At 40.5% G+C, this 25,050-nt stretch overlaps 3 protein-coding genes and 1 long non-coding RNA gene across 4 annotated transcripts in view; 2 read left to right on the top strand and 2 right to left on the bottom strand.

Annotated features, from left to right (window-relative positions):
- Positions 1–2,789: 2,789 nt before the first annotated feature.
- LOC134177038 (uncharacterized) lies at positions 2,790–4,118 on the bottom strand. Its single transcript, XM_062643739.1, has 3 exons — positions 4,058–4,118; positions 2,846–3,447; positions 2,790–2,800 (listed from the first exon to the last, which is right to left on the bottom strand). Exons 2-3 carry the CDS (start codon positions 3,417–3,419, stop codon positions 2,790–2,792), a joined length of 585 nt encoding a protein of 194 aa, XP_062499723.1. The 5' UTR covers positions 3,420–3,447; positions 4,058–4,118.
- A 1,687-nt stretch (positions 4,119–5,805) lies between these two features.
- LOC134176817 (glycerate kinase-like) lies at positions 5,806–8,264 on the bottom strand. The gene is made up of 3 exons (XM_062643476.1): positions 7,931–8,264; positions 6,887–7,181; positions 5,806–6,787 (listed from the first exon to the last, which is right to left on the bottom strand). The coding sequence occupies exons 1-3, from the start codon at positions 8,041–8,043 to the stop codon at positions 5,963–5,965; spliced, it is 1,233 nt and encodes a 410-aa protein (XP_062499460.1). The 5' UTR covers positions 8,044–8,264; the 3' UTR covers positions 5,806–5,962.
- A 65-nt stretch (positions 8,265–8,329) lies between these two features.
- Positions 8,330–25,050, top strand: part of LOC134177037 (kinesin-like protein KIF11) — a 29,616-nt gene continuing 12,895 nt past the window's right edge. The window contains exons 1-7 of the mRNA XM_062643738.1: positions 8,330–8,435; positions 8,494–8,721; positions 13,393–13,531; positions 13,584–13,703; positions 13,773–14,060; positions 15,558–15,666; positions 24,950–25,028. Coding sequence (XP_062499722.1) covers positions 8,380–8,435; positions 8,494–8,721; positions 13,393–13,531; positions 13,584–13,703; positions 13,773–14,060; positions 15,558–15,666; positions 24,950–25,028 — 1,019 coding nt within the window. The 5' untranslated portion in view covers positions 8,330–8,379. The remainder of the gene's footprint in view (positions 8,436–8,493; positions 8,722–13,392; positions 13,532–13,583; positions 13,704–13,772; positions 14,061–15,557; positions 15,667–24,949; positions 25,029–25,050) is intronic.
- LOC134176734 (uncharacterized) lies at positions 8,907–9,221 on the top strand. Its single transcript, XR_009969349.1, has 3 exons — positions 8,907–8,947; positions 9,025–9,101; positions 9,182–9,221. It is a non-coding gene; the product is annotated as an uncharacterized LOC134176734 (long non-coding RNA).

The following is a 25,050-nucleotide window of genomic DNA, read 5'->3' as shown; positions in this document are numbered from 1 at the left end:
ATAAGGGCTAGATACCCGCACAAAGACCAACCCTTCGTCTGAGAGCTGTAGCACTGCATCATCAGGTCGCAAGCCAGTCGTTCTGTGCACACGGGAGCTTGTTCCAGTACCCACGTCGCGCAAGTCTCACACTGCTTGTCAAGCAGAACGTGGACCACTGTGCTGTAACCAGCCGGTATGCTTACTGACCCTATCAGGCAAACACAAACAACAGGAACAAGCGCCTGTTCCATTGCATTTTGGCTTGGTCGTTCTCCCCAGATGTTCTCCAACTTCCACCTCGTGATGGTAGGTAACAATTACCCAATTGTCGGCAAACCTCTTCCGACACCAACAGCGAATCACGAGCATCAGCTTTCAAGCAAACTGGTGTGCGCATTGTCCTGCCCCAAAACTCACATCCAGATCCATTCCGCCATCTAGCTGGAAGGTTTGGCGATTGTAAGTACGGGGTATCTTGTCCGCTTTTCTAAAATCTTTCTTCCACAAGTGAGCAACAGCTGCCACCTATCAGAACAGCTTACATCTCATGATGGTTATGTGTGCTCCAGTGCCACACCCTGTATTTAGACATTTGCCAAGCGTTGTTTGCTCCCCTTGTCAATCACCCGAATCTCGCGAACTTCTCCTGAGTCAGAAGAATGTAATTCGCACAACAGTTTGTTGGCTTCAACTTCCTCACTAGCAGATGGCTCCCGTGTCTTAGAATATACTTGACGGGCACTTGCCTTCTTTCCAAAGCTAGGCGCACTGCCCTTGCTCTCGTTTCTTTCAGCATGACAGTCTCGTGCTAAATGTCCTATTTCTCCACACCTGTAACACGAAAACTTGGAACTCGATCTTTGAGGCCTAGAAGCTTCTTGTTCATTGGTCAACTTGAATTGACACAAAATCCAACAGCCAAACATCAAATTATTTTCTCCATTACGACCACTAAATTTCTCCACACGCTGCGAAAGCACCTTGAAACCTGGTGGGTATGGGTCGCTGCACTCCTTTGCCTGAACTGCATCCATCTGTGTGGCACTCGCTCTCGTTGACCGTCTAGTTCGTTCAGGAGACCGGCACCTTCTTAGCGATGTGTGATGCTAGGGGCATGTCTCCCATTTTCGGGATATAGCCGTAGATGAAAACGAGTATTGTGGTTGATAGAGTCTTAGAATCTGAAAGAATACTACTAATCTAATAGCTAGAGTGCAAAAATCTGTTTCGTGACCTCGTTTTCACGTTTCGGCTACCAAGTTTCGACCACCTCTCCAACTTCGATAGAACAATTTTAATATTGGTCGTAGCGCCGTGAATATGACCAGTGGTGTGCGCGAACCGAATCGGTTGCACGAGCTCTACTCGGGGCTGCTCAGCCCGTCGAGTCTACGAAAATATGGAGGGTCAGGTGGTATCATTTGTGACACCAGATACACTGCTTTGGTGCTTTGATGCACGATTAACTGGCTGCAAGCGGGGGGACACCGAGAAATCACCCACAAAACAAGTACGAAGCTTTAGCTTGCATATCCAAAAACATCGCTTCTTACCTAAAGAGTCTTCTTGTCATTAAGATCCATCTTTCAAGTAGACACAACAATAACAACACACGAAGTAACTACTGCATGCTTTTGCTGCACATGCGCACCATGGCATATTAAGTAAGTAGTGTATAGTTGAGCACAGTTCTAATGCATCTTAGACAAAGCAGTTCAGACTCTAGAAGCCCTGCTGTACTAGCAGAACAAAATCCCGAGTTCAACGACAGAAAATACAGTACTTGCAACACAACATCGCTAAACAAAAATATGCAATTGCCAATTGTACCCATTGAAGCATAAAGGATAGATATTGACAACTTGCTTGCTTTCAGCAAGCAAGTTATAGCCAATAGTTTGATCAACTTGATAATTAACTAACCATACAAAGTAATAGCTGCATAAGATTTAGCCTTCGAATCTACCTCACTGAATCCAACCGTCTTGTCATATTCCACAAATAGAATTAATTGCCAAATTTCTGTGAAGCCAGTTCAGTCGGACCTTTTACTGAATATATTCATGTTATATACCTGTTTTGCAGCCGCATCCAGTAGATACCCGCCCTCTTCATACAAATTTAATAGTTTATAAATTTATACAACACCAGGTTACCATATTTATCACCTAAACAAACCCATAACTGTAGAGAAAGCGAGTTGTAAATAGTATATCTATATTGCAGTGAAATTTTATGGTGAGGGCTGGACACTACATCAAAGAGAATTTTTCAAAAAAAGTTCAAATAAATAGTAGTACTACATGTTTGAAACAAAATCAGTGCCTTACAATAATTTCTAAGAATTTGAGAAAAGCGTAAAGTTATAATATGTTAAACAGAAAATGTGTTTCTTGTCCACATTTTCCACTTATTTATGTATTGTACTCTGACACTGATCATCATTTGCACTTGCCAGAAAGTACCTGTCTGCAACTTCTAACGTGAAATCATCACTTTGTGACTTATGCGAGGACTATAACATTGTGATATTTATGTCCCATATGTGATAACTCTCATATTGGACCACTGCAGAATACTTAAAAAGTCTGCAGTCAAGTGAAATGATAGTTGCTTTGTACAATTTTAGATCAATTTTTAGTACATCTGGCTGTGCTCTCTAGTGTACCAGCGAGTACACTGCAAGGGTTAATTAATTAAAGGAAATAGTATTTTAAATTTTGTAATTCTTCGTGAAAATTCTGTTGTGGTTTTCAGAAGGCTCGCTTGCTCATAGCTGTAGAAGCAACACTGTAACTCAGCTTCAATTACCAGTACACTAAATAAATGCAGAAAACTACAGTACAACCACACCTACACCTACCTCCATATGCACCTTTGCCTAGTTCAATTTTAGTCCTTTGTATAGCTTTAATTGGAACTCCTAATACCTTCTCACTGTCCTTCACCTTTTGCTGCAATTGTCGACACTTGTCTTCCATTTCTGTTTGAAGGCCATCCAACCGATCATTTTCATTTCGATAGTGCTGAGTTTGAGCATTCATTATCTCAACTGCTCGCTGTCTGCGTGATAACTCTGACTTATACTTGGCCAGATCTTCCCTCAGTCCATCAACTTCTCGTTTAATTCCATCTTGTTCTATTTCCATTACCTCATTTGAAGCATCCAGCTGACTTGAGATTGATGCCAATTCATCACCGACACTTTTTAACAAATGGCTTTCTGTATTTCTTTGGTTCAAAAGCTCTTCCTTTTCTTTAAAAGCACATGAGAATTGAAGGTCTAGTTCTTCTCTCTGTTTCATCAGTTGAAAAATTTCAGTGTCTTTGTTCATGATTTCTTTTCGTAGCTGATCAATTCTGTATTCCAAGTCAGCATCAACTGCTTTCCAGTCAGCACGGGCAAACACTGCATGATTTTGAGAAAGCTTGTTCATTTCCACAGTCAACTAGCAGGTACCCTCACTAGCAAAAACATTGTAGCACATGTAAATCTTGCAACCAATCGCATTTTACAGAGGCCATAAAACCACCATAGTGACATTATTTATACCATTACCTAGAACAAATGCCTATAGACGAGCAGCAGCAGCAGCAACAGCAGCAGCAGTAGCAGCACCAGAGCTGCAAGCAAATGTCACTGTTCCCAGCTAAATTGCTTCTTGCATTGATCGCTTTCCAGAACTATTAACTATCTCGTTCCATCACTTCAGTTATTAGCATGATCGACCATATATGATTTAGTACACGTTATTATATAATTCTTATGCTCCTCTAGTCAAAGCAAATACTAGCAGCAATAGCAATGGCTAAGTGTCTACTAAGAAGGATCTTCTTATGGCTTTCAACGAGACTAGCGTTGCAGAAAACTAGTTAATAAGCTATATAACTCAAGTCACACGAATGTCCAGTGTAACATACCACGCCTCCAAAAACATTCAACTTCCATTTAAAAAACGATAAACTCAGTCTAGATTAGAAACGCCAGCAATATCACTCTAGATTAGGAACGCCAGCAACAACCTCAATATCAATAGTATGAATAACGTAACGAGATGGCTAGAAATAAGCTTACATTAGACCACTGCACGAAGACAAACAGATCGTCCTAGAATACAGAAGCGCGCAACACAAAGTAGTGCAGTTGAAATCAAAAAGATGTGTCCCAGACCATCATTTGCGAAGTCAAAAGGGGGAGGAGCTGGCTGCGCGAGACCAAAGTGATATTAATTAACTAGTGTAGAGTGGGTTTGGCTATAGTGACACGTCCCCGATCCACACACCCGTATAATGCTTGCGTGCGTTAACGAACCTATACTACAAACCCGTAAGTGAACTATGAGGATATTGATTTCAAGGCTTCTAAAAACAATGCGAATTCCAAGCCGTTCTTGACTCACCACTGCTACGGAAAATCAAGGCTGAAAGTAACTTACAAGATAAAGCATGTCTCAACTCAGTCTCCGCCAGACATTCTGTGGCATGGCTTATGGCAATACCTAATCAGAAATTAGGCCTGGTCATGTCTCCTCAGGAATTTATGGTTGCTCTTCGTATGTGGCTTGGCATTCCTGTGTTTCCTGATCTCCTCCTTCATCCGTTAGGTGCCCTTGTGGTACTGTCATCGATCCACATGGAGATCATGTCTTGGGTTGTGGTCATGGCTCTCTAAGAAATAGAACGCATGACACACTTTGTGACGTCATTTTCAACACAGTTGTTGTTGACAACCGTGACTGCAAGAAGGAGCAAGGGTGCAACAGCCACAACAATGCCAGACCAGGGGATGTGTTTCATCCTGACTTCCTGCAGGGCCGAGCTGCTTTGATGTGACCGTCAGGAATTCCCTACAGGCATCATATCTCCTAGAATCAGCCACCCTACCAGGAGCAGCAGCTGCTGGAGGAGACTCCTGAGAAGATTGCACAGTATGAAGATGAAGTTAACACAGCTGGATGTGATTTCTATCCTCTAGTTGTAGAGACACTGGGAGTTTGTTCTCCTAGTTCTTTAGAGATTTTAAAAATTATAGCAAGAAGAACTGTTTCAACTACAGCAACAACGGGTCTCTAAAGCTATCCAGTATTTACTGCAACAACTTTCTTTTAGTCTTTGGAGGTATAATGCTAAACTGATCTTGGACAGACTAGCCATCTGTAATGTTATGTGGGAGTATGTGTGATTTGTTTGCCCACTGTTGTGTGTGTGTGTGTGTGTGTGTGTGTGTGTGTGTGTGTGTGTGTGTGTGTGTGTGTGTGTGTGTGTGTGTGTGTGTATGTGGACTGGGAATGATCGAGGCGAAGTGAATCTATTTGTGATCGCTTTATTTTTTCTTCTCATTTTTCATTGCCCCTATAGAGGGAACTACGCCATTATGTTGGTGTGAATCAAATATATTATATCATAAGCTGCCAAAATCTGCCAACCTACCTGTCTAAAACCACCAATACCTCAGGTTTTATTTCACTACATCACCTGTAGCATATAAGAATGTGTGGAAACTTGCTTCATTTCAGACGGATAAAACCATTGTTGTGAAAAAATTAGCAAACCAAAAGATCTTTTACCATTCACAAAAAGAAATTGTATATGTGGAGAGCAGTATCTATCCCTGGACATACACATCTAAATTATTTTTCAAGAATGTGTCACTTTATCTGCCCAGTTGCCCTGCATGTCAATCCTAGCCCAAGGAATAACCATTAACATCAAGTACAGTGTACTCAAGCAACCAAACTGCACTAGACTACCTTAATTAAGTCATATCTTAAGTTAATTAATTCCACAGCAAGACAGGTAAGACAATTAGTTCCAATAAAAAGAATTATGACTTACTATCCAGAAACAGTAGTCATTACAAAGCAGGATGTTGTCAGCATTCAAAAATAAATGCAACAAGATTGAACTACCTATGAATAAACAGTGTACCATAAATGTCAAATATTTTCAAATCAATGTCTAATTTACTAAAATACTAGTATCAGTTGACCAACGCCAATTGTATATCCATTGTGTTTGTTCCTGTATGGCCAGTGACGAGGCTGTATTCTCCATGACAGACTGTACTGTAAAATGAAAACGAATCATTTTGTTCCAAAAACTGTTGAGGGCTCAAACCATCACGTTGTGCGATTTCTACAACATCAGCAGTACCATAAGCCCCTGCAGCTGACGTTGGACCATCCTGACCATCTGTACCAGCACTCAGAAAAACACAGCGATTGAACTCATCTTCAGACAACAGTTCTCGTAACGATATTGCAGCAGCTAAAGCAAGCTCCTGATTTCGACCACCTACTCCAGAACCTTGAACATGCACTGTTGTTTCACCACCTGCAATAAGACAGTATGGTTTTTTATGTCCTAGCCGAAGGTCCAGCAATATGTTTTGTTCACAGTGCAAACTCTCAGCTGACACAGCTACTTTCTCCCAGTCTCCATGAAGAAGAGATGCACAAAGAGTAGCAAAAACCATGCCAACATTGCGAGCTTCGCCTTCCAAAGTAGATGACAGTACGACTGGATAATATCCAAGGTGAAGAGCCTTTCTCTGACATTCTAACAATGCTAGGCGATTTGAACCAACAAGGACATTGTGAACATGTTCAAATGTATGCTCTATGTAACATTCATTTCGTTTTATCTCAAGAAATTGTGTAATTGACTTTGGAAACATCTGCCAAACATCCAAAGATGATATAATATCAAGACAGTCTTGAGGAGTGCTCTGATTTGGGTAGGTAGGTCCAGAAGCAATTGTGTCTAGTGAGTCCCCCACAACATCGGACAAAATTAATGAAATAACCTGAAAAATAACATGGAATTATGAGACAAAGACAGCAAAAACTAAAAAAACTAGAACAAAAATTCAAACTGCTACTGAACATTTACATCACAGAAGCACCTGAGCTGGATATGCAACAGAAGCTAAATGGCCTCCTTTAACCATCGACAAGTGCTTACGAAGTGTGTTCAGCTGTTGAATTGTTGCACCTGCTTGAGACAAAATTTTGATGGCTAAGAGCTTTTCTTCAAGACAGAGAGGTGGTGTTGGCAAAGGCAACAAAGCTGAACCGCCACCTGACATCAACACTAAAAGAATGTCATTTTCTGTGGAATTCAAGGCAAGATCAAAAATATCCATTGCTGCACACAGAGCCATTTCATCTGGTAAGTTGTCTCTTGCTCCTTTGTATATTCTATTCAACAGGCAGACTTATTTGCATTATGTATTCTGCTTGTAGTAGCATCTGTCATTGTCAATGACACGTATGCTATGCAAACTGAATACATAATGTGAATAATAATCATCATGCATCGTCATCGTCATATCATTGTCATCATCATTTTTCTTTTCATTATTCATTTTCATAGATTAATTGTTCATATGTTTCCAGCAAAAAGTCAGCGGAGTTCTAAAATGACTCAAAATTGACCTACCGTGGTCATTAATAACAAGTTCCTAAAATAGCATTAGTTTGCATAGTTCTAGTCAGTAGACAATCAACCTAAATCCTGGAATTCATGCAACATATCTACTGAAAGTCTTTTGTCGACCACTATTCCAGTATAGTCCCATGCAATCACGACTGGTAGACAATCTGAACTGCTGCCTTCAGGTCTTCAAGCCTTTTGTATTCCCAAGGCATGTCTACATTTGTCAGTTTTCTTGTCTTTCTAGTTGGATACCGTGGTATGTTTGAGTCATGTGGTCCAAACTCTTGTCCGTCTGTATGGCAAAGTCCCATAGTATTTCGACAGTCATTTTCCTTCACTTCATTTTATTGTTAATTAGATAATTAAAATTATTTTACTATATAACTGCACTACTAAAAATTGAATGCATGGCTGAATCCCCAGTGACCAAAACACATTAAGATATTATACTGTCCAGCACCTGTTTTGTCGTTCATTGATTATACATGCTAGAAGGTTTTTGCATTCTTACTTGATCTTCGCGGGCCAGCGACCCGAAAAATCCTCTTTCCTCACATTTGCAGGAACGCTGCCTATTCCACAACAAATGTGCTCTCCTATCACTTCTTCTGCCGCTGTCATCATACCAAGCACTGCCTTTCCGAATGCAGCAATTTTCACGTTGTGGTTTAGATCGTAAGTACGTCCTGCAACTTGTAAACGGTTTCCATCCACCTGCAAAGCTTTGTGCACCAAAGGTGAAGGTAAAACAGCAGCTACACCGCTCTTGAATATATCGTATGCATCCTTTCTTAGTTTGGCTGCAGATCTGTTGACTGCCAAACCCGAGAGCTTGCGACACAAACAGAAAAACATCTATCCAGGGTATTGTTATCCGGGATAATCCGATAAATGTTGTTTGATTGGTCCGCTATGTTCGAACGTCATCTAGCGGTTCAGTTGAACTAGAGTCTAACTACGATGCCGAGAGGTAAAACTTCAGTGGAAAAAAACATTCAAGTAGTTGTCCGATGCAGGTAAAAACATGTAGTTGTTAGAATATTTTGAAGATGCGAAGTCTGCAGCTTGCTTTAGGCCATTGCAACGAAACGAGACGAAGGAATCTAGTGGTTCTGTAATTCAGTGTCTGACGGACAGAAGAGAAGTCAGAGTAAAGCAAGAAATCTCAGACAAAGGGACTTGCAAAACATTTACGTTTGACAAAGTCTTTGGTCCGGACTCTACTCAGCTAGAAGTCTATCGGACAGTTGTCGAGCCGATTGTCGACGAGGTGCTGCAAGGATACAGCTGCACCGTCTTTGCGTAAGCGTTCACTACTGTAGCTTTCGTGTGTATAGTCTAATCATAATTGCCAAGCGTAGTTGATAGTTAGCGCTTCATAGAGGCCTGACAGTCAGTCTTTGCCGCCACGCGAATTTTAATTACCCGATGCCCGGATATGCGGCCTAAGGGTATAGTAGGCGTTCGACGTGCGACCGTATTTATTAGACGAACCTGATGACCATGAGGCTGCACCTCTCTTTGTTTGGTAGTTGTGCTACAAGAGTTCAGCCATCAGGCGTCCGGCCTGTACATGGTCTTTATTTCTTTGTTTTATGGGTTTAGCACATAGAAACAACTTCTATGGTCTACATTTGCACCTGTATGTTTTCCCACCAACAACCAGGAGTCTGACAGCGAAGGTACCTGACTTGTAACATTTCCCTTGTTCCACTGTGTTTCTGCATAGTGGTTCTGCAGTCTGACAGCTTGAACTTTTCAGTGTGCGGGTGTTGTTGCAAAACCACTTCAACAGAAATTTGGAGCTCGATGGGAATATACGAAGGGGAACATGCATTGTCCATGACAGTGTTTGTTTGTGGGACGAAGCGACTGACCTGTAAGTACGCTAGTGTGTTTCTATTCATTTTTATTACAGTATCCAAAGTCAGAGCAAACAGAGACGCCTAATCTACATTTGCACTCAGATGTTTTTCCACATTAATGTTTTGTTTTGGCTCTGGTGGCTCTGGGTCATCTCATTAGCACAACCTAAAAGATTGAGGTTAGTAGGCATAACCACTACGTGAGAGGATTTTCAATGGTCAATATATATATATATATATATATATATATATATATATATATATATATATACATATACATATATATATATATATAGGACCACTCCCCTTTCTGTTGTGCGACCCGGATTAGAAGCCTTGCTATGCTCGGCAATGATATCGTTCACACCAGCATAGGAAGCAGGGGATGGGGATCAACCCCACTTGGTCAGTGTAGGAAATGAAATTTTCTGTGCCAGTGACTTTTACAAATCTGTTTATGGCCTGGCAAGCGAGGTAGTTTTGCTTACTCATGATGACATCCACAGTACACCCCCCTCCACCCCCGCTTGTGAACATCTTCCTATGCCACTGGTTCAATCAGCGGAGACTGCCGGTAAAATAGCATACCACATTTTTTAATAGCAGCCGTGGCCTCTATTTTTGCAAGCAACTGTGGCCTCTAAACGAGGGCGGCTTGTATTCAAGGGAAGGTGCCAATGTGGCAGGTTTAGCTGTAATACTACGACTATTGTGTTATCTACTCTCTAGACGCATATGCGCTGAGAACCACATGGAAAGTATCCTGAACTACAGTACCGGCAATAAGTAACCTAATATTTTTATCGTATGCGTATTGTATCGTATCCTATCGTATCGTATCGTATTGCGTATCATATATTGTACCATCTGGTATCTTATCTTAATTGTATCATATATCATATTGCGTATCGTATGTCCTATGGATGGTATCTTATCTTAATTGTATGGTATCATCTTTTATCTTATCCTATCCTACATGGTATCTTTTATGGTATCGTATGATATCCTATCCTATGGTATCGTATCGTATCGTATCGTATTGCTGTCAGCTTACTTATTGCCGGTACTGTAGTTGATAGATGAGTGTGCGTGATGAGATTGACGCGGAAGCATTAAAAGCATGTGATATGGGCTTGGCCAGTAACTCTGCAGACCAGTGCAACCTTTATTTTCAGCAAGTTTCTTCAGCCACAACTTCCAAATGAAGGCACTTCTATTTAACAAAGTAGTCAGTCACATGGCTAAATCTAGTTGTATGCTATTCGTACAGTACCGGCAATAAGTAAGCTGACAGCGATACGATACGATATGATATGATACGATAGGATACCATACGATACACTAAAAGATACCATGTACCATAGGATAAGATAAAAGATGATACCATACAATTAAGATAAGATACCATCCATATGATATACGATATGCAATATGATATACGATACAATTAAGATGAGATACCAATCGGTACGATATATGATACGCAATACAATATACGATACGCTATGATACAATACCCAATGATACGATACCATACGCTACGACACAATACGATACGCTACGATACGCTACGATACGATATGCTACCATACATACGCGATACATACGCAATACGATACGATACGCATACGATAAAAATGTTAGGTTACTTATTGCCAGTACTGTAGGTGGCATCTTGCATTGGTGAATAACACATCGCAATGGAATTTTCTGACTGTTTACCTACTGAAACACCGGACACTAGCTAGCCAATATGTATTTGTTGAACCCTGTCATGGAAGTAAACATGCAAACTTCCTAATAATTTTTACGTACCTAAGCCTGGTATACAGTACCTGCAATAAGTAGCCTAACATTTTTATCCTATGTGTATCGTATCGTATTGCGTATCATAGCGTATCGTATCGTAGCATATTGTATTGCGTATCATACCATAGCGTATCGTATATCGTATTGCTTATCATATATCATATGGTATGGTATCTTATCTTAATTGTATGGTATCATCTTTTATCTTATTATATCGTACATGGTATCTTTTATCGTATCGTATGGTATCCTATCGTATCGTATCTTTTTTGTATCGTATTGTATGCGTATCGCTGTCAGCTTACTTATTGCCGGTACTGTAGATAGTCGTCGTTTCACGATCATGAAATGTACAGTAGAAGTATCAGGGTGTTAGCCAGGTTTTCAGCAAAGTGTGGCTGTAGGGCAGGGCAGGGCTTCCTAAAAGGGGCGTGGTCTTTTGTCAGGAGTGGATTTTGACGTGGCTATGGTTTGTCGAATACGTAGCCCTGGTGAGTTTTTTGCGACTTCCTCTTCTTATTAATAATCAACCTAGTCAGAATAGCTTGGCTGTTTTTAAAATGATCTTTGGGGAAAAAGAATTAGCTGTTCAAATATCAATATTTTGTAAGGGACAAGTATGTTTATATAGAAATGCCACATCCTCATTCAATTATATGCTTTCCCATGTAAGTCATCATGCTTTGTAATAAGATCTGTTAGATAGAGCACACAACACTGAAACAAGATTACAGTAAGTAGCACAGTAAATAGCACATCTGCTAAGGCCATAATTAGCACTCTCTGTAATAGGTCAAACTGAACAATGAGTAGTGCAAATTTGTGTTTCCTATCCTTGTACACATCCACTAATTTCAACTGGAATGTTTGTTCACATGGCGTGGAGGTCAATCCCAAAGCGTGGCGGGCATCTCATTTTGAGAAGTAAATCCCGGTTCACAGTACGACGCTGGCACTGACAAGGACGCTCACACGAGCGTCAGCGGCGACACTGGCACTGTACCATTCACAGTATTGTGTCTGACGAGTGTCCATCGCACAAAGAAAACACTGCAACGGTTGTCTGGCGCTGCAAAGTAGCCACGTGTGTACAATGTACTCACGACAGACATGGACGACGACGTTTTGCTTTTGTTGCACTGCTGCACCGTAGTCTCGATCAAGCATTTTCTTTCATCTTTATGTCCTTGTAGTTCTGTGACTGAACTTGCCAAACGCAGGGAAAACCATGCATACACTCAATGAAACTTCCATCGACAAATCAATGATCCACTTATCTAGAGGGAAGAAGAGGAGACACATGGATACGTGATTCTGTTATTGATTTTTATTAAATATGACACTTAATTAGTGTTCTTTATTAGTGTTAGAATTGTGTTCTAGTTAATATAGCTCGTTAGAATTTATATGTAGTATAAACAATTCATGTAGTTTTGGCATCATGTGAACTCCTGTGAGCAACTTCATGAGCACATGCATGATCTACTTTTATGTGCAGCTATGTGGGTTTTTGGGGAGTGATTTTTATTCTTCTGCGTGCCCACATAGGTTTTCTCGTTTCACCAGGACGAATAACACAGATAAAAGTTTGCATGGCCTAATTATAATTAAAATAAATAAATACTTTGCTACAATCCTATTTTGTATCATGTCACGTGGTTTTTGACAACCCTGATTGGTCGATACAGCGGGTACAGTCGTTTGTACCCTGGAATGCGCTGATACCCTCCCGCTGTCAAGGGAAACGCGTATACCCTCCCATTGCTATGATCAACAGCACAACACAGCTGGCTTCAGTAACACGCAGATGATTTGATATGCCTCTAATGAGCTACTAAACGGTAAATGCACTTAGACTTAGGTTAAGTCAACCGTCACCGTTGAACGCCAAATAAGAAGTAAGATTTACATACGCACAACTCTACTTTGAACGCTCAAAATGAACGGGAATTTAAACCAACCAATGGCCTTGCATGATACAAATTACTTATTGTATGGGCACGTCGAGGATATCATTGTTATTACGCCTCGGGAGAGTGGCAGCTAATACCTCGATAAATACCTCGGCTTTGCCTTGGTAATTATCTTGGAATTAGCTGCCACTCCCCTCGGGTAATAACAACGATATCCTCGACGTGCCCATACGATAACTAGTAAGTGGTCTTTAGAAGGCTCATGGCTGTGGAGTCAAGGGTGTAGACACAGATTCAGATATTGGTGGACCCTACTTGGGTTTTGTTTCAGATATAGGGTATAGGACAAAATTATAGTGTAACTGAAATTGTTTTCTCTATTTCAGATATGGACAAACAGGCACAGGCAAAACTTACACTATGGAAGGGGAAAGATCATCAAATTGTTCCAGCTGGGAGGATGATCCACTAACTGGTATCATTCCACGAACACTTCAACATTTCTTCCTTAAACTTAATGACCAGGTATTGTGGTATTTTGTTTGTTGCAATTTTGCTCTTACTATTTCTTGATTAGAGCATTGAGTACAGTGTCCGTGTTTCATTTCTGGAACTTTACAATGAGGAGTTGTTTGATCTATTGAGTTCCAATGATGACAACAGTCGTTTACGATTATTTGAAGACCCTGTTAGAAAGGTTGGTTTTATCTCACATTTGCTGTGTGCTTGACTTATGTAGGTGTATGATAACTATTCTGGGGTAAAGGGATCTGTGGTGGTTCAAGGTTTGGAGGAAGTGACTGTACATTCCAAGGAGGAAGTTTATCGCATACTGCAAGAGGGAACTCAGAAGAGAATAACAGCTGCCACATTGATGAATGCTCATTCCAGTCGATCACACACTGTGTTTGGAATAACACTTCACATGAAAGAGAACTCGGTTGATGGCGAGGAATTGTTGAAGACTGGCAAGTTGAACTTGGTTGACTTGGCAGGAAGTGAAAACATTGGTCGCTCAGGAGCTGTTGAGAAGCGTGCAAGAGAAGCAGGTGAGGTGCATGTTTGTTAGCGAATTCTTTGCACACACAAACATGAGTGTGACACACCCATGCCATAATTATTAATTGAAAGCTACGAGTCATAGGACTGGGACTTTGAAGAAGTCACGTGACTTGCGAGAAGCAATGTACTAATGGGGTTTAGATGCCACCAAATCTTTGGCTGGCTGGCTGACTGGCTATCTATGTCAAAAATGACTATATATGTGGGTGTCACGCTTTAGGAATGTATGGTATGCAAGTGGTGATTATTCACCACGCATTATTCTCTTTGGTGTCGCATACGGCAACGAAAGACAATTGTGCGGACAGCCAATCACTAGGTGCAGTTCGGCATGAGGGAATTTAGCCAGAAAGACATTAATTTTTGATCAGAAACAACAGAAACGACAGTTATTCAAGTGACTCTAACTTGAAATTGGGAGTATCCAATCTTGCTGCCGTAGTTTGCACAAACGTGAAGAGTAATGCATGCGTTGCCAACTGCAGATATCCTGGATATTGTACATAAATTAATACAGTTATTACGTTTCTAAATAAACAATTTAGACCAGCTGTAGAGGGATGAACAAAACATGCAAAAATCTGTTGCTATAGCATTGGAGAAAATTGGAAGTCCTGACCAAATCCTGTACTAGAATAGCAATTTTAGAGTTAAAGTTTTGCGTTGTATGCATAGGAAAAAACGTATGTACCATTGTGGAACCGAATAGTACACCCACCTCTACAATTTACGGATCTCTACTAGACGATAGCAAAGTTTTGATCAATTTCAATTCATTTCAACTCAACTCAACTTAACTCCAGCAGGTAGCAGCTACTTCCAATGAATAGTGCTTCATAGCTGTCATCTGAAGCAATGCTCAGCAAGGGTTCATATATTACTAGTGTAATTCAATCATACATACAGAAACACACACACACACACACACACACACACACACACACACACACACACACACACACACAAACACACACACACCAATTGTTTACTGCCTTGTAAGTGCACAATCAATTGTTTGCATGAATTAAAAGCAATGATAGGCATTACATAGGTATTTTGTTTACAAGCTGTGCATTGCTTTCCGATACATCGAAGTACCTTCTAACCGGTTATTTCTGCGGTCTTAAATTTGTCATCTTAAATTTCTGCGATTTAAGAATTTAGACAAAAGTCTCAATTACTGTGAATTTAAATTTTGCATTCTACCCAGGAAGACTGTTACTGCATGTGTCAGAACAGTGACTTCTTGGGACTTTGAGGATAAGCCTATATATATTATATATATATATATATATATATATATATATATATATATATATGTATGTATCGTCTCCTCATTTAGGGGTTGGTTAAGGGCAATTTCTAATCGCAGTCTTGGCCTAGCCATGACCGCTCAGGAGTTCGTTATGGCTTTTACGGCTTTGCCTTGGAATTTCTGTATTTCCAAATAATCTCAGCTCAATCAGATGCACCTGTAATCCTGTGCTAGATGAAAATGGCAATCACGCCCTTGGTTGTGGACATGGCAACCGCTGACCTCTACAACTACTCTTACTTGATTGAATCAACCGGCTTTGGTCAAGCAAACACGGCATTAGGTTGGAGAGCAGTGACTTCTAGTCGTTTGATCACATACCCACTGACATCCAGTATACAATGTTTGCCCTGCAATTGATTCAGACCATTACATCACGCTAATCACACCGATCAAACACACACACACACACACACACACACACACACACACACACACACACACACGTCCGCTTACCTTATCGGCTACTTCTCTCACGCCCTGTTGTCGGTGCTCTAATTTCTCATCATGTCAGCTCTCCATGAATGCTGTCTTTGACTCTTCCATGTAAACGTGGAATTGGGTCGGGGTCCGGTCTCGGTGGCTCAAACCATGGCCGAGCACTGACCTCCCGTGCAACTTGGGAATCCAAGCCGGACTCCACCCACTCTACATTTGAGAATTAAACGACATGATGCTCTTTGTGACATTTTTACCTCTGCATGCTCAAGGAAAACTCTGGTACTCGCTGTGAACAACATTGCTCAACTCAGTCTTCTGACAGACCGGGAGACATTTACCACCCCGAATTTACTCAGGGCAGACCTGCAGACTTTGATGTGTCTATAAGAACTCCTTCAAACCTTCTCAGATAATCAATGCTGCAAATGAAGCTGTAGCCTCGAAGTTCTAGACCGTCTTCCAAAAGAAATGGGAGACGGTCTGGATCAACTTCTGATCAAACCGAGTTTGGAATTAGGCATAGTTACTTAAGAGAAATGGAAGGGTTGTAACATTCAAAAACACCTCTTTAGATAACAGCGCTATGCCACCCGATGTGACAATAGGAGATTGATTACTACATTTTAGAGGTGTGTTCAAACAAGGTGGGTGGTAATCAACTGCAATGGCGGCAAATCTGCAGCGGTCTGCTATTCGGGATGCATTGAATCAATTTTGAGAGCTTTGGCTTTGTTTCAAAGGCACGGTCCAGTGCAGTTTTACATCATGAAAGACGCATGTTTATGCAATCAATTTCGAGCTGTCTTTACACACAATTATTGTCGAAAGCCTTTGCCAGAAGCTGTGCATGTCATTACAGAACTCTCATTGCTGATTGGCTGACTCGGAGCACTTCCAAACTCGGTTTGATCAGAAGTTGATCCAGACCATCTCCCAAAAAATGGGAGATGGTCTGGAACTTCTAGGCTAATGAAGCTGGTGGAGCTGCCAAGTTTGGTGAATTGGAAAAAGACAACAGAGATGATGACAATGTAACCGCAGCAGGCGTGCAAAAAGATTGTCATTTCTTAATGGATAAACTCTTATCAAATCTCTTTGCAACTTGCATGAGCAATTGTCATGCAGATTATGGCAATACAATGCAAAGTTGATTTTAGAAAAATTAGCTTTAGTTGCTTTTGACGTCGAGTCTTCTTTCAATTACGTGTATATATATATATATATATATATATATATATATATATATATATATATATATATCACAGGGTACGGTAGTACCCTGTATGTAGGGATTGACCAGGTTGTGTGGGCATGGTCATATTTTAGACCTTCAGAAATCACCTTAAAATGCGGTTAAATATCTTGAAAACGACAGATAGAAACCTTACAAGTTCAACTACGCTTGACTACTTCTGAATTGATCTCAGCTTGTCTTCAGAAGGAGAAAATTGCTCGTCAGTTTCGAAGTTTTTGCTGGATTTTGTCTTCTTTCTTCTTCTTCTTCTTCTTCTTCTTCTTCTTCTTCTTCTTCTTCTTCTCCTTCGTCACGCATAACTCCTTGACTACGGCATATCTAAAGCTAAAACTTTGGGAAACGACGTAGAATAAGCCGACCTGTATTCTTCTGATCATAGAAAAAAGAAACATCTAAGAAAAAAGATTTCTAGAATGGATTTGAACCTACTACCCTACTTACGCCGCAATTGTTGTAAGCCATTGTTAACAAACAATAGCCAGGCAGCCAATCACAAGCTCTTGCTACGTTGCTTGAAGCAGTCTAGGGTAGTGTACACGTGTACAACAAGGCGACAAGAATTCTTGACGTGTTTTGTGGTTGAAAAACCTGAAAGCCTACAGTTAGGCAAAGAATCACGCTCTTTCTTGAATCGCACGAGGAAACGCAAGAAGTGCGCGTAATTAATTAATTAGAAGTGATGTTGAACGTCATCACAATCGCAGACGCAATATACCTCTTCTTGCCGTAGTTGGAACACCAACGCCTTCAAGCATTTGAATTATGGCAAAAGCAAATTAATTCGACTTGCTTCCATCACAAAATGTCGACTTTGCAGCACTCAGAATGTGACGTCTGTTACGAGTCTATAGGTGTGGCCTACGATAATAATTTTGCAGTTGTCTAGTGCTGCCGTATTATATTTAAGACCAAACTCCCGCAAATCAAAGACCTCGTACTGTGTACAAGCCGGTCGCATGTAGAAGTCGAGCTTTTGTTCGAAACACTCGGCACGCGCGTACACACACGTTCGGTCACGTGCACGTGCGCAAATGACGGCGTGTGCGTGTAGCGTTCAATGACACCTAGACAGTAATGATGACGAAGAAAAAGGTGACGCTGCTGAAACTAGCATCTCGATTCTCATAGTAGTGACAAGTCTATCTAACCGAATCTTACGCTTTCAATTAAGTGGCCTAGATAACAAACTCATCAACATTCTGTAACGTGATGCATGACCATCAATGGAAACGCGAGCTTGCTTTGTTGCCCACACCAAGAACTTTGGTTGTTTAAACGCTAATACTCATATCCCACCGGACACAAATTTTAAAATTATGCAAGAATGCATCTAGAAATTGTTGTAGACAACCAGGAGAGCTAACAGCTAATCATCTGCATAAATTCCTTCAATCTACACACCACACACACACACACACACACACACACACACACACACACACACACACACACACACACACACACAACTACATGCACGTATGCTCGTAGCTCTGAAACAAGTAGAACACAGCTTCATACTTACTAGTGGTATTATTGCAATTAAATGTAATGTCTGATTCAAACCATCTATACACAAACACTGCATAGCTTTTAGCATATTTGCAAGTACACTGTAAACCTAAGATCCACATGCTTGAGATATGAGACTATACATGTAGACCAAGTATGGTTTAGAAAATGTGTATTTTTGTTAGGCTATAAAATCTTTGTTTAATTAATGGAGTAGGCTGTGCTTTCGCACTCCCAAAAACTTACCAAACTAGAATTTAAAAACTTTTTTCCTGAAAAAAGAAATAGGTGTAGGGATTGTATAAAAAGTAATAGAAACAAGATCTATAGATAATATGAACCAAAGCCAGACATCATTAGTGAATCCTTCCAACCACATTCCCTACATTTTACTTTTATTGGGTTGGAAGGATTCACTAATGATGTCTGGCTTTGGTTCATATTATCTATAGATCTTGTTTCTATTACTTTTTATACAATCCCTACATCTATTTCTTTTTTCAGGGAAGAAGTTTTTTTCCATTCTATATATATATATATATATATATATATATATGCATATGTATCTGCAAATTTTATTTGTATGTTCTGTGATTTCTTTGCACATCATGATTGCAGAAATAACTGGTTATACGGTATGATACTGTATCTTATTACATTTATGTAATGTAATATTTAATTTGGGTAGGCAACAGGCAAACAGTGTGTGTGTGTGTGTGTGTGTGTGTGTGTGTGTGTGTGTGTGTGTGTGTGTGTGTGTGTTTGCGTGTGCAGGGTCAAAACGGTGACTTAAGGAGGAGGTGTTGCATAAGTACATAACAAAGGTGAGATGCTGTATAGTAACTTGAAACAGTTACATACAGTACCCGCCTATGCATTCTAGATAGGCAGAAGGGTAATTATTGATTATGAGATACTTTGCCCTCCAAATTTGTGGAGTACAGTGAAGATCACTAGCCACAGAAACAGGAGTATGTCAATCGTCATGTGGGTCCTCATTGTGCAAGACCTCAGCGCCAGCGGGAAAGACTATCCTATCTCTGTCGGCAATGTCTCATGAAATTAAATTAGAGAGATACAGCAAAGTCCAAGCTGCATGAACTAATCTCTCTATGTTTCCTGCTAAAACTATCCACCTGGTCTTGCATCAAGGCTGTCCGTGGTGAAATCACTATTTTTGCTGTTCTCTTGTTTGTTCTGGTGATCGAAGAGTAACGGAAGGATTGCGTAGCTCATTGATTTACCATAGCCAGTGAGTGCATGGGGAAAGCCACAAGCACTCACTCCCCTTCTAGAGACGAAGTCTCTGACAACTTTGTTTTGCTCAGGCTTCAGGGTAGAAAACCCCAAACGCTAAACTGTAACACAAATCGCTTCTTCTGTCTCTTTCCCAGCAGGTTTTCTAGAGTTAAGTCGAGGGCGGTTCTTGGTTGTTAACACAACACAGTATAGATGTGTGTGTGTGTGTGTGTGTGTGTGTGTGTGTGTGTGTGTGTGTGTGTGTGTGTGTGAGTGTGTGTGTGTGTGTGTGTGTGTGTGTGTACACAAACCTCAAATTTCTCCTCCCCATGACCACGTTTTATTATAAGACCTACTTCAAAAATTGTTTTTGTGTCCAACTACAGATCAGTATAGGAACAATTTGTGCAAGTAACCAAATGGTGACAAAAAATAAGCCTCATGAAGTTTTGTCGCCCCATCCTTTTCTATTGTAGCTAGGGATTATGTGTATTTGACAACCAAGAAACACCTTCAGAAGCTGAATGCCACCTACAGTCTGCGATTCACACGTCCCGTACTACAGTATGATCAATCCTTACTATAGTATGCTGTATCTAGCACTGTAGATGGTCAATGTTTGCCGATATCATTGTGGCAAATAGCAGTCGGACATCAGACAATATCCCACCAAATGTGTTGTTTGTCCAACCAAATACTGCTTGAGTGTTGGACATGCTGGGACAAAACGTCCACCATACGTGTATGCATATGGTAATGTAAACCTTGTCTGTCAGCACGTGATGGGCTTTCCAATGGTGTTAGTTCATGAGGGTAGGTCCCTCTTAGCATGATTTATCCAAGAAAACTTCAACTAGAACTTACTGTCCATGAAAGTAGTTGTCCCAGCATTGCACCTTGTTTGCTCACTATCACTTGGGTGGGAAGTTTATAATGTGCTTGTGTTTGTTTAGAAACCACTTAGTAGGTGCTGCTATTCCAAATAGCTTCACTTGCAACACATAGTTGAAACTATGAGAAACACAGTAAAGTACGTGTAGTTAACATCCTAACAAAAGTGATTTTTCTTCTTAGCATTGCAGACACATTACTTTGGTAAAACTCCCATGCAGCAAGGAACACTGGAATGCAAATTACAGTTTATGATAACAGCTTTAGCAAAAATTACACGCCAAATGGCTGGAGTAGGCGGGACTTAATGATACAATGAATGTCCTGCCCAGGCTGTTTGTCTGAGCAAAAATTATTTCCTATTTTCCAATCTGCAATATCTATTTATGTGTCAACAAATATACCATGCCACTGTTATTACAACGGAACTGAGTGCATATTACTTATGCTTTTCAATTGTCTTGATCAAGATCATGAAACAACGTCTATACCTACCAGGCTTAGATATGTAATCTAAATTACTAGGAAGTTTGCATGACAGTGTTTCAACAAATATGTATTGTCTAGCTAGGGCGAGGCATTTCAGTAGACGGTCAGAAAACTCTTTGCAACGTGTTACTCACCAACACAAGGTGGCTACAGATACCATACAACTAGTTTGTTATGTTGAATTAATATCAACAAGACATATATATAAGAAGCAAAGAGCGTTTTCACACACAGGGTTAACTTGGGTAAACTCGTGTTAACTTTAGGGTAGACTCCAATTACCCCAGTTGTGTGAACACGAGTTTAGCAAACCCAACTTAAGACTGGTGTTAAGAAGCTGAATCTGATCTTTAGTTTGAATGGCAACAACGGCTTCACCGTCAAAGGAAGTTTACGTGACCTAGAGTGAAAGATGACAAGCTTTTTCACTGACGTTTCATGTGTTGGGCTTCGTGTTCTAAGTGGGGCGCTACGCCTTGAGATCGGTGGTGACAACCCTGTAATTGGTTATGCTAAGTGGACTAGCACTGATTAGTTTTCGTTCGCATTGACCTTTTACACTGGAAAATTGCAATAACTCCGCTGTTTGTAGGAATTTCATGATGACCTTTGCACTGTTCAAAACCACAAAACGTGGCATTTCGTTTTGGGGGTGTTTCAATAAAGTGCTCTAAAGAGACAAAGAGCAATAGGACTTATGCATATCAAAAGTTGAGTAGATTGAATAATGGCCTATTATTGTGTTAGTATAAATTCATCTTTATTCAATTGTATATACACGTTTATTTGTGAGATTTGATATGTTATGGGATCTCGTTTACGGCATGAGCCGTTTGCTTTGCTGCATGAGTACGCAGTGATTAGCTATGAAGACAATGGACATCAATGCACCGCTATACGTGCTAGTAAAAGTTCAAAAAGAAAACTTATTGCTTTCACTCTAGACTCATGTGGTTAACAAACGCCAAGACATCAAAGTAGCACCTCAGTGTTTCGTGAGACGTGATGACATTGTTAGTGCCACACCCACAGAAAAGGTCTATACAGGACACCTACCCCAAACAATTTGCGATTAACATATGTTGAATCTGAGGCAACTCATTATATTTGCACAAGCGCATGTGGTGTTACACTTTCACACATTGCCCCTCCTCCGAAAAGAATCCATGACCAGAACAAATCTGCTGCTACACCAGTTCCGCCATTGGTATTTGCAAAGCTATCAGCATCAACCTCTACCCTCAATAAATGATATTATTAATTAGCCTACATGGTTGCTGTAATGAGCTACTATGGGTGGTTCTAGACTGACACCAGAGCCGATGCAGGAAGTTAATGTGGGAAATATGCACGTGAGCAAGCAAACACAACTTTGCAATACTTGTTACCTAGAGGACATTGTCTCTGTCTGTAGTTGATTCCTCATCTTCTTTGCTTTCAATGAAGTACAAGTGACCTCATAGTAAACAAAATGTAGAAAAATGGCGATACTAAAGTCTGTTTCAGAATTAAAGTCACATCTGGCTTTTGGGAGTGGCTTCGATACCTGCCACTCTATAATGTACTGGTAGCAGTGTTTTACTACCTCTGTTGCACTACCTTGCCAGTAAACTATGCAGAACAAAGTCGACGGTGCTGTAGAAAGCGATAGAGAGTTTAAGTGGCTGTACCTAGCGTGCGGATTACATTCTCAAGCTGTTTCTAGTTACTATTTAGGACAACATGCCAATCTAATTACAGTAGGTATGCAATTAGAACAATACATGATTGGCAAAACTCCACCTTCTAGCTCATTATTTTACCGGAAGCATCACGTAACTTGAATTATCTCCGTTGTAATGCATCCTACAAATAAGAGGCATGCATAATTGAATAAAGCAATATAGAGCTTTCCAATGATACCCATATGACGTTAGTTTGTTCTAGGGTTACACGTCAGCAGCCCACTTTCGGTTGTGACTGCAGAGGTGACTCTAATTCTGAAACGGACTTGAAAAATGATTGTGGGAATATTGGTCAGGAACATGCCTATGACACACTCATTATTTATAACTGCCTTTAATTCATGAAAGTTTTATATATAATAGTAGGTGGAACACAACTTAACTAATGAGTAAAATACCTATGGTTTGTCATGTCAATATGGTCATAATCTGCCTCTTATATGTGTAAAGAGTACAGTCAAACCTCTCTAATTCAAATCCTTGCTAATCTAAATTACTTTTGTCACAGGCCCTCTTGTGCACCCAGAGAAGAGGGCCTGGTACACGTTTTCATGCGTGCATAAATTACCTCAAAATCAGGGTAATGTAGCTATTCATGCGGAACCCACATAATTTAGAACCTTGAGCTGATAGTGTAGCGCAATGATAGCTACCACAAACATGACATGTAGACATACGTAATTGTGCCAGTGGTCTGGGTGATCGAGGCAAGGTCTGCACCTCCAAAGCTACACAGTTTAGCAATTTTTATAATCTGAACAATTTCAGCAATCTGAACAGGGCTTGGCAATGGGCTGTTCGGATTAGCGAGGTTTGAATTAGCGAGGTTCGAATGTTGTTGTTTATGACAGCTGCAGCTTAATGTAAAAGAATTTCTTTGCTTTATTGTTGCCACTGTTTCCTTGTTAATTGTCAGCGTTACTTCTCCAGTCAGTAAACTATACCTTTAGTCAGTAAAATATACATCCAGTTAGTATAACCTCCAGTCCAAAACGCAAAGAGGTGCAGTGCCCATTGAAAGCGGTTCAGTGCTAGTGAAAGAGGTGTGGGTATATGCTGGGCTGAAGAGGAAAGTGGTGCAGACCTCACCACTTTAGTATGCCGGGGGAGAAGCCTGGCCCAGTTGGTAGCACACTTGCATCAGGACTCCCAGTGCTTTCATTTTCTTTTCAGCTTTCTAATTAAGCTACGAGCATAATTTTAATACTCCTATAGTAGCCTTGAATTGTCAAGTGTTTGGCTCTAAATGTATAATCAAGAGTGGAAGCTGCAAACTTGCTTTAATAAACTGCTGTAAAATGGTTTGACGTACCTGACCAAGGCTGTGTTTCCACTAGCTGCACTTTAAACTAGTTTAGCTTAAATTGGTTTAAGAACTAAACCAGTTCAAGAAAGCAACTGTTTCCACTAGGAACTTGCACATCCGGGATGTGCAAAACAAACAGTCTAGGAATGCCTTATTTTGAAGTATTGGGCTGGTTTGTCGCCGAGTCAGAGCAACTGTTGGTTTTCACTGATTCAACATCTGGTAGTAGGAATTTGCATGATGATGACCAAGGACACCGTCTTGTCTCTCTCCGTAGCTACTGATTTCTTTTTCCTAGTTAATGACCCTTACATCTTTTAGGGCAATCCTATTCCAGCAAAGTAGTCAATATCATCAAAACGACATTGTGGGAAGCCATCTAAACAAGCACGCTACTGTCACGTGACAGTTAAACCTAAACCACTTTGCTAAACCTACTTTGAAGTGGGTTTAGGAAAGCGATTTAGGTTTAAAATAGAACTGGTTTAGTGCAGGTGGAAACAGGTCAATTCTTAAACCAGTTTAGCTGAAACCACTTGTTAAACCGGTTTAGGCTCTAGTGGAAACGCCCCAAGACCTTCTTTGAAAGAGACATTCTAGCATGACTGTGGAATGTGTGCTTTTGTACAGTTGTGCGATAGATGCATTACAACTTAGCAACTAGTAGTGCTAGTCTGGCAAGTTGTTTGTTCACGTTGAGTTTTGTTTTTAGGAAATATCAATCAGAGTTTGCTTACATTGGGAAGAGTAATTACAGCACTAGTCGAACGAAGGCCACACATTCCGTACAGGTATGTTAGATACAGCTGAGCT

Source organism: Corticium candelabrum, chromosome 3 (assembly GCF_963422355.1).
Source record: "Corticium candelabrum chromosome 3, ooCorCand1.1, whole genome shotgun sequence".
NCBI lineage: Eukaryota > Metazoa > Porifera > Homoscleromorpha > Homosclerophorida > Plakinidae > Corticium > Corticium candelabrum.
This window is presented reverse-complemented; position numbering and strand designations above follow the sequence as displayed.

Bases quoted from the DNA above. Each gene is read 5' to 3' on its own strand.
- LOC134176817 (XM_062643476.1), bottom strand. From the start codon at position 8,043: ATGATGACAGCGGCAGAAGAAGTGATAGGAGAGCACATTTGTTGTGGA. The intron at 7,182-7,930 runs GTAAGAATGCAA...CCTGTTGAATAG, and splicing joins CGCTGGCCCGCGAAGATCAA to AATATACAAAGGAGCAAGAG. The intron at 6,788-6,886 runs GTGCTTCTGTGA...GTTATTTTTCAG, and splicing joins CTGTTGCATATCCAGCTCAG to GTTATTTCATTAATTTTGTC.
- LOC134177038 (XM_062643739.1), bottom strand. From the start codon at position 3,419: ATGAACAAGCTTTCTCAAAATCATGCAGTGTTTGCCCGTGCTGACTGG.